Source organism: Lontra canadensis, unplaced genomic scaffold, assembly GCF_010015895.1.
Source record: "Lontra canadensis isolate GAN:19392208 unplaced genomic scaffold, GSC_riverotter_1.0 scaffold808, whole genome shotgun sequence".
NCBI classification, from domain to species: domain Eukaryota; kingdom Metazoa; phylum Chordata; class Mammalia; order Carnivora; family Mustelidae; genus Lontra; species Lontra canadensis.
Window position 1 is genome coordinate 11,896 of NW_022631792.1, and position 9,011 is coordinate 20,906.

The 9,011-nt window shown below is 55.4% G+C and overlaps 1 protein-coding gene across 1 annotated transcript; it reads left to right on the plus strand.

Moving 5' to 3' along the window:
- The first annotated feature begins 2,813 nt into the window (after positions 1 to 2,813).
- Positions 2,814 to 3,720, plus strand: LOC116863270 (cbp/p300-interacting transactivator 4). Its single transcript, XM_032850773.1, has 2 exons — positions 2,814 to 2,903; positions 3,033 to 3,720. The coding sequence occupies exon 2, from the start codon at positions 3,050 to 3,052 to the stop codon at positions 3,605 to 3,607; it is 558 nt and encodes a 185-aa protein (XP_032706664.1). The 5' UTR covers positions 2,814 to 2,903; positions 3,033 to 3,049; the 3' UTR covers positions 3,608 to 3,720.
- Positions 3,721 to 9,011: the final 5,291 nt, after the last annotated feature.

The window sequence follows — 9,011 nt, forward strand, 5'->3', positions numbered from 1 at the left end:
CCAGAACCACCTGCAGTTTCTAATTCAGAAACTGATTCCCCGGCTGGGGCAGGTCCTTGGTGGCAGTACCGCCCTGGTCCCTTGCGCCAGGATTTTAGAAGCACACTCCATTTGTCTCCTCTGGTGGGATGGCTCTTGCCCCAGATCCCACATGGCTACAGCCCTCCCCTCCTTCAAGTCTTTGCCCAGATCTCAGTCTCAGTACAGCCAACCCCGGCCGTCCTGTGCAATCCTAGAAGCTGCCCCCCACCCGTACCCCCAATCTCTTCCCAACCCTATTTTTCTTTTTTCCCCCACTTTCTAACATGCAGATAATTATTTTACTTAGCTTATTCTTTACTATACGTCCCCAAGGAAGAACAGGGATTCTTAACCCAAACCCCATGAACCCCTGAGGATCCCAAGTGTCCCCCAGAGATCGGCTAGCCTGCTGCATTTATGTGCTATAATTTGTGACCATGATGCCTGCAGCTTTTGTTAGGTTCTTGAGGAATTGCTTGATCCCCAAAGCTTTAAAACCATGAGTAGATCAATGTCTGGCATGGAGTAGACGCCCAATAAATATTTGTTGACTAAAGGAAAGAACTTTCTAAACATTATTCTCATTCATATACTTTTTTCTTCCTTTTTAAGGAAAACTGTTTCATGGCACAATGGCTCCCAAAGGTTGGTGTCCTTAGACCAACTCTGTCAGAATGACAGGATCGTTTTTTAAAAAACATAAATTCTCATGGTTCAAAAATACCCTCACGGAGCCTGAGTCAGGAGATTTGTGTGGGGCCAGGGATTTAGTATTTTTCAAAGGCCCGCCCACCATCCCCCCTTTGGACACACACCTCTAGATGAGTCTCAGATGCAGCCAGGCTTAGGAATTTCCATGTGAAGCCTTAATCGGGGAGAGTTTCAGGAGAATCAATTCTACCGTGCAGCTTTTACACTTTGCATAAAATATGATCCCCTCCATGGTCACTTGTGACCTTGCCACAAGCTCGCAGGGTGACCAGGCGGGGCTTACAATCTCCCTTTCGCTGAGCAGGAAACTGAGGCCCTGGAGAATCAAGGGACAACACCCAGGGGTCACAGTCCCTGCCAGTGGTGGGGACATGATTAGAACTCGGGCTTCTGAGGTTCTTCCCTCTGTACCAACTGGATAAACCCAAGTTCCAGGAAGTCCCAAGGACACTACCAGGGGAGAGAAGCCAGAGAAGGGAGGGGCAGTGGCAAACAAGTGGAGAGCAAGGTTCGGGTGGCTGTCTCCTAGCCACCTGGAGAGACTCCAGCTGCTTTAAGGACACACGCATCCCCATGTTAGTTCTGGTTGTGCAGGGCCGCAGGAAGGCCACTTTTCCTTTGTGTGCCTTGGTCTCCTTATCTGCAGAATGGGGCTGCTAACCCATGCCCTGTCCCCCCTTATGACGTTTGTGGAATGTGAGGCACTCTAAACATCCAAGTCGTTACTGTTATCAAGGGAAGGTGCAACATCCCAACTCAGATCTTGAAGGACAAAACTAAGTCCAGCTTTTCATTCTTTTGAGGTATATTTTTGAGCACCTACTATGTGCCAGGCACCATGATTTGGTTCGCTGAATGTTGGTGTGTTGGTGAAGTTGGTGCGGTCTGGAGCTGATGGCCAAGAAAGAATTCTTGAGACATTTAGGGTGCAAAATGGTCATTTTATTAAAGCCTGGGGACAGGACCTGTGGGCAGAAAGGGCTGCTGCCGCTCCTGCCTGCTGCTCTCCGCTGCTCCCAGATTGTGAGAGCCAGTGACTGTACACCTTGGGGCTGGGAGAACTAAAAATAAGGGAAGTTCCAAAGGGCTTTCCTATGCTAAAGAAGATGCACAGGATCCTGGAGGAATATTATAATCTACCTTATCTCAAGTGTTTGTCAATGGGCAGCAGGTTAGAAGATTTCATTTTATCTACATTTCCTTCTGCCTTTGTTTCCCACATCAGCTGGACGTGTCTTCATTTAACCTTCACAAGAACCCAATAGGATCAGTGCGGCTTTTGCCCCCATTTTACAGATAAAGAAACTGAAACTCAGGTGAGTTCCAGCTCGTTTGATCATTTCTTCATTCACCAAACCTTTACTAAAAGCCTATTCTGGGCCAGCCTCTGAGCCAAGTGCTGAGGACATGAAGATGAACGAGTCCTTCAGGAGACATGCCCATAAATGACTTTAATAACAACTCAGTACATGCTTCCACCGACGAGTAAGTGGAAGCCACTGGAGGAGCTCCTGGTTCCCCTGGGGTTATGGGGACAAGCAGCTGGCTTTCCGTGGGACCTTGTGAGGTGGGTGCCTGCGCCTCTACACATGGATGCCTGTGCCCTGTGTAGAGGTGACAGTCACAAAGCTTATATTCCAGTCTCGCTTCTCTTAAAGCTTTGGTGTGTATTTCCAGGAAACCCCTTCCACCACCAAGCTTCGGGTTCCATCTGGAAAATTAAGAGGTTGGCCTTGCGATCCTGCAGCTCTGGGGACCTAAACCTCTGGCCCCTCCTAAACCACCTTCCGGTCTGTTCGAGCTTGGTCCCAGCCAGTCCCAGGGCTGAGTCTGGGACAGCCAGCCCAAACCCCTTGAAAAGTGCCAAACATACCCAAGCAGCTCTCTTAGCCCGCGGCACCGCCTGGGGTCCAAAGGGCGGAGCTCCGGGAGGGGCGGGGCCGAAACCTGGAGGAGCGGCATGGCCCGCCCAGGAGTGTCCCATCCAGCCAATGAGCGCCTGGGGGCGGGGAAGCCCCGCCTCTGCTATAAGAAGGTGCTGAAGCCGGGGGCGCGGCGCGGAGGTCCGAGTACGGAGCGGTGGTGTGCGGTGTCCTAGCTGCCCGGAGCTGCAACCCCGGGGCGCGCGGGAGCTCTGAGTTCGGGGCGCCCTGGGTTGAGCAGTACCACGAGTCGGGCTCCGTTTTCCTTTGCCTGACTGAGCTGTGGGGAGGGCACGGGACGCGGATCCCTCGCCGCGGGAAGGAGCTGGCCCGGACCCGGGGACGCCCGAGCTGACCATCCGGCCGCCGCCCCCGCAGGCATCCGGCCCGTCGTCATGGCCGACCACCTGATGCTCGCCGAGGGCTACCGCCTGGTGCAGAGGCCGCCGCCCGCCGCGCCCTCCCACGGCCCCCAAGCGCTCCGGACGCTGCAGCCGTACGCGGGCCCGGGCCTGGACAGCGGCTTGCGGCCGCGAGGGACTCCGCTGGGGCAGCCGCCGCCGCCGCCCCCACCCGGGGCCCTGACGTACGGGGCCTTCGGGCCGCCGCCCGCCTTCCAGCCCTTTCCGGCCGTGCCACCGCCGGCCGGCGGCGGCGCGCACTTGCAGCCGGTGGCGACGCTGTACCCGGGCCGCGCGGCCGCGCCCCCCGGCGTCCCGGGAGGGCCCCCGTGCCTGCAGCCGGCGCCCGGCGCCCCGGCCCCACCGCCGCCCGCTCACGCCCTGGGCTGCATGGACGCCGAACTCATCGACGAGGAGGCGCTGACGTCGCTGGAGCTCGAGCTCGGGCTGCACCGCGTGCGCGAGCTGCCCGAGCTCTTCCTGGGCCAGAGCGAGTTCGACTGCTTCTCGGACTTGGGGTCGGCGCCACCCGCCGGCTCGGTGAGCTGCTGAGTGCGGCCGGGCGCCTGCCTGGCGTGCCCGAGAGGAGAAGGGGGTCTGACAGCCCGCCGGAGTCCGCCCCAAGCGCCCGGGCCCCGCGCGCACCCTCCGTGAGGGTGGAGGCAGCGGGTCAGCGGGTTGGCGCTCCGAGCCCGACGCCGGCCTGGGACTCCAGGCCTCTGTCCAGGCTCGGCCTCCTGCAGGATGACAGTTCAGCTCCACCTCTCTGACCCGGAGCCTCAGCGGTAAAGTGAAGGGTACTGGACCCCCTTTCGGACTCCCGGTTCTTGGACTCTGTCCTCTCGGATTCTCCCTTACCCCGCCCCCCAATCTGAGCCATAGCAGGCTGCTGCCTGATGCCCCTTCTCTCCTTGTGCAACCCGCTGCGGTCAGTGGGCCCCTGGAGCCGCCCATCCACGAGGCCTCCACCCCGCCGCCTGGGCCCCCAGGTCGCTGGGCCCCCCGCCTTGGGGAGGGGAAGCTTGTACAGCCCTAATCCCTGTACAGTGGAGCAAGGCCCCACTGGCCTCCAAAAACCAAAATAAAACTGGGTCACTTTACAGTCTTGCGTTCTCATTTCTTTACCACTTCAACAACCCTGCTCTGTATTTGGCTTCTCGAATCCCCAGGCCGTTGGGGGACCCTGGGTGGGATGGAAGCCACAGCCCCTGGCAGTGCCCAGGAGAGGAAACTGGCAGTTTCTTTCAAAAGATATCATGAGTTGTGCAACTGTTACATCATAATCTGGAAGGCACAGGCTGCCTGGCGGTGCAGTGAAACCCAAAGGCACCTAGGTTGACTTCTCAGCTCCTGGGAGGGGTGGGAGAGCTTGGCGGTGCTGCCCTCACCTGTTTGCTCTGGGCAGCCTGTAGGCCAGAGGGAAGCTGGGTGGTACCTGAGGATTCAGACACTTCTGGCTTCGAATGCTGGCTCTCCTCCCTGGCCAAGACACCGTCCATTCAGGCTTCTGAGGCTATTTCCTCAAGAGCTGTGGTCCCCATCTCAGGTGTTACGAGGACCAAATGCCATGTGAGGCTTTTAGCCACCTAAGGCCAGACACCTAGGCAGCCTCAGTGAATGGTAAGGATGCTTAGCCACAGACTGGCGCTGGCTTTATTCTAGGCCTTGTGCCAACCTGGTCAGCGCCCTGCTGGAGTCACACTCCAGGTGGAAGGGGAGGACCTGGAAGTCAGCTCACCTTGGTGCAAGAAAGAGTGCCAAGGACTAGAAAACTGGATGGCCAGGTACACAAACTGAGAGGAAGGAGTGGTTTCAGCTGCTTGGAGGTGTGTCCATTCAGGCTTCCTGGAGGCAGTGACAAGGATGAGTCCACGTTTAGGATTTGGAGAAGATGGCATATAAATGAAGAACCCGTTCAAAGGGAGGAATCATACGAGTACAGGGTGTGCATAAGGCCTCTCTAGAAAGGTCTAATGGCTTTGCAGCAACTTTGTGAAGTAGGCACCATCCCCATTCTGCAGAGGAGAGGCCTGGCAGGATTTGTCCTCGTCCTGTTCACCACGGTGAGCTCCCGGCCCACCCTCCGCTGTTAACGCTCTGGAAAGATCCCTAGGTGTTTCAGGGATCATTTCAGGGGGATGGGAGTCCAGGAGAGAAGTTCTGAAGGCAGAGAGGAGACCAGGTCAGAGACGCTGAGGACCAGCTGGGACAGGGCAGTGGCGTGGAGAGGAAAATGAATTCCAGAGACTCTGGAGAGGAACACTGGCTGGGCTTCACTCTAGTGCCAAGGTTGTTCGTTAACAGGACTCTTCTGTCCAGCCTGTGAGATCATTCAGGGTACACTGTCGGCATTGGCTCTGGAGCTCCCACGATAGGCATGGAGTGGATGACAGGAGGTGTTTGGCAAATGAATAAAGGTTTCCCTTAAGAAAATGAAGCTTTCTGGGACAGAATGGGGAGGAAGGACAGATAGGCTTCTGAAAAGGTACTGCCCTGAGCTTTGGGCTCAGAATGGCGAATGTTTGCCCCAGCTTTGCCCAAAACCCAGAGATAAAAGCCAGGGAACTAGATTGGGATAGGAGGGACTGGCCCTTGTCTGGACACTGTCCTGATTCCCTTCTCTATGAGCCTCAGTTTTCCCACTAGTAAAATGGGGTTAATATCCCTGCCCCGCTAAGGCAGTAAGCCTCACACAGTAAGTGAAAAGCAAATTCAGGGATGGGTTAACAAGCAACTGGTTAACTCGAAGTGCTCTCCATATGGAAGAGATTACAATGAAAACTCAACACCTGCTACTTTGTAGCATCAAGGCAGGGTGGAAGGGGGTGTATAGAAGGAATCCAGCTGCTGAGCTATTTCCAGCCCCCAATCCTTCCCAGCTGGGCTCCTGACAAGTTGGACAGCAGACAGGCGGACCGAATAGAAGGTAAGGCTCCGGCAGTCCATCACCCGGATCCCCAAATCCTTGATACCCTATGGAGGATTCTTTGGAGGATGAAATGTCTTTCCTGGCAGCATGAAGAAATCTGTATTCTGACAGCCTTGGGATCCAGTTCCAGGAGCAGCTCTTACTAGCTGCCTGACCTGAAGCAAGTCACCTTAACTTCTGAGTCTTGGTTCTTGGACGGGGGACCCACCACCTATCAGCGGATCCGTGTGTATCTTTCACCTCTTCCCCAGGGCTACTTCCTAAAGCCACCTCGGGCTTGTGGATTTCACTCCCATACACAGCCTGGGTCTTTGGAGTTAAAAGTCAGGCTCCCTCAAGGTTAGGAGCTGAGTTGTGGCACGGAGAAGATATTTTTCCACCTTTTTTTCTTTCTTTTCAGATGAAAGTTTCCCCAGGCCAAAGTCCATCATTTTGAATGCTCTTTTCAAAGGTGACTGGATTTCATCACAAGGTAGTCCCCCCCCCCCAAGACTTCTCTTGAATCATGTGCAAAATGGAAATGCTAATAGCACCTCCCCACAGAGCTGCTGTGGAGATGAAATAAGTCAACTCATATGAGTGGTTTAGAATAGTGTAGTTTCTAGCTTTTCCTCCCTGAGCCTGGGCTTTTCAGGGATACCTTTATATTCAAGTCTTCAGAAAGACTAGTTGTAACCAGCTAGCATGGGGTTACTCCAACAGGCACCCTGTTGCAGGTGCCTCCCGCCCCCCAGGAAGCAGAGTCTGTTGCTGTTCAGCGCTCAAGAAGTTTATCAGGGACGGCCCTAAGGATCAGCAGCTGTGGACGGGAAGGGCTGGAGCAGACCAGACAGAAGAGCCTTGGCCAGCCTCATGGGGGGCTGCGGGGGTGGCTGCCGCCTCAGGGCACTGCCAGGGGACGGCTGTCCACTGGCAGCACCCGCACCGGCTAGGACAAGTCACGGAAGGGGGTCTGGGCGGCACAGTGCCCATCACAGGCACAGGTGGGGACAAGGGGAGACCAGCAGCATAAGAGTCCTAACAGCGAGAGCCTCCTTAAAGTTGTATTCCACATGTTTCTCCTTTGTCCCAGGCCTGATTAGTACCTTCCCTTATAGAGGGAGGAAAAAAAAAAAATCTTTGTAGGGAATATCTTACACACCAGCTTACAGGGTTGGTGTGATGAGACTCTGCGTGATTACCTGGTACATGGTAGAAATAAATGAGAGTCGCTGTCACCATCGTCACCAGGCCAGCTCATCTAAGTGTTCCACAGTCATCTGTTGAATAAATTAAGTGAACTGTCTGATCCTAGTTTTTCCCAGGCAGCTTAGGCGTTCAGCTGATTACAAAATAATCCTCTTGAATTCCTTCACCCCTCCTTGCCCAACTCTTTATGCTGACCTGCTGTTGGCCGTGCCGGGTCACTGAGTCCCAGCTTGTTGAGTGCCTACTGTGTGCAGGCATGATGGGACCTAACAGCACCCAGTAGGTGCTCTTTCTTTTCCAGTCTCTCCTTTAACCGCCACCCAACCCCATAAGTAGCACTCCCAGGTACTTTCACCCTCATTTCAGAGGTCAGGGAATTGGGGTTCAGGCAGTGAATTGCTCTTCCGGGTCACACCGCAGTAAGCGCATCCACTCTGGTATTCCCCCAGACCTGCTTCTGCCACTTTGTCGCCATGGGATACAGAAGTCCCTGAGCTTGTTTGAGCCTCAGTTTCTGTACCTCGGGGAGGATAATCCCCTCAGAGTGCGTTCAGGGATTCCAATGGGAGCAGGTATCTGCGAGCACATTGCAAAACAGGGCAGTGCTGCTTGCTTGGGGTGAGCTGGGGTTGTAGAGCCACGCATTCCATCCAAGGCAGCTGCTCTGGAGAGAGACCCGCCTGCACACCCTGGGACTTGAGCTGTGGGACAGCCCGGAGGGCACGATGTATAGTCACATGCCAAGGTTTCCAGGCAGGGGCTGCTAAGCAGCTCAGGGCCTGGGAAGTGCTGAGAGCTGGTGCTGATGAAAGGGTAGGGGTGGGTCCACCTGGGGCAGGGTCAGGGGCGTGGGGAGCAGCATCCAGGTAAAAGCCAAGGCCCAGAGTGTGCTGGGGCAGATAGAGGAAAGAAAGCTACTTGGAACTCAGTGTTCTCATCAACCAAATGGAGACACCACAGGCTTCTTTCAAGGATGAATGAAGGTGACGTCCAGTCCCAGCTCCTGGGAGCCGCTCTGATGTCAGGAAGCATGATGACAGGGACAAGAAGGAGAGAGCCTTGACCCAGCCTGCTTCCAGGCACCTTCCCATCCTCCATTCCAGCCACCGCAGGCTCCGTAAGCCTCAGTACGTGGCCTGTGCGCTTTCCTTGGCCTGAAAGTCTCCCTCCAGGGCCTTTTCCGCCAGCAAAGGGCCTATTTCAGCACGTGTCAGGGTTAAGGAGGACTGTTTCTCCCAGACTGTGAGGTTCTGAAGACAGAACCTGATTCATCGCTGGCCCTCTCCACTCCATGTGGGGCTCCGAGCAGGTATTAGGATGCCCTAGAGTGACTGCTTCCTAGCCCCTGGCTTGGGAAAGAGGGTCTGGGCCAGAGATAAGATGGAGATGGGAGGACTAGCGCTGGCTCAACGATGAACTTGTGATCTGAGGCACATTTTTTGAGTGCTCTAACTGCAGTAGCTGGAGGACCTCATTCCCCACCCCTCCCACCTTGCCGACGTGGGGAGGCAGTGAGGCTGGACCGAGGGAGGAGGGCAGGAAGATGCAATGCTTCCCCAGCACATGTAGACCAGCACAGTGTGTGTCTTTCTCGGGCCTCACAGCAGCTCTGGAAGGCGGCTGTAGTCGCTGGCCTCATTCTAGTCCATTGGCTTCCTTCTCCACAGCTGAGGCTCCAAGGGATCAAGCCATCTACTCACCGATACACAGGACTCTTGGGAATAGGTTGTTCTCATTTGTAGGATGAGGGCTGTTGGACCTCAATAAGCATGAAGTCCAGTTATGCCCCACAGAGCTGGGGTGAGGCAGGGACAGGACCGGGAGTCCTACACATCTGGT

Coding starts and splice junctions, on each gene's coding strand:
- LOC116863270 (XM_032850773.1), top strand. CDS start 3,050: ATGGCCGACCACCTGATGCTCGCCGAGGGCTACCGCCTGGTGCAGAGG.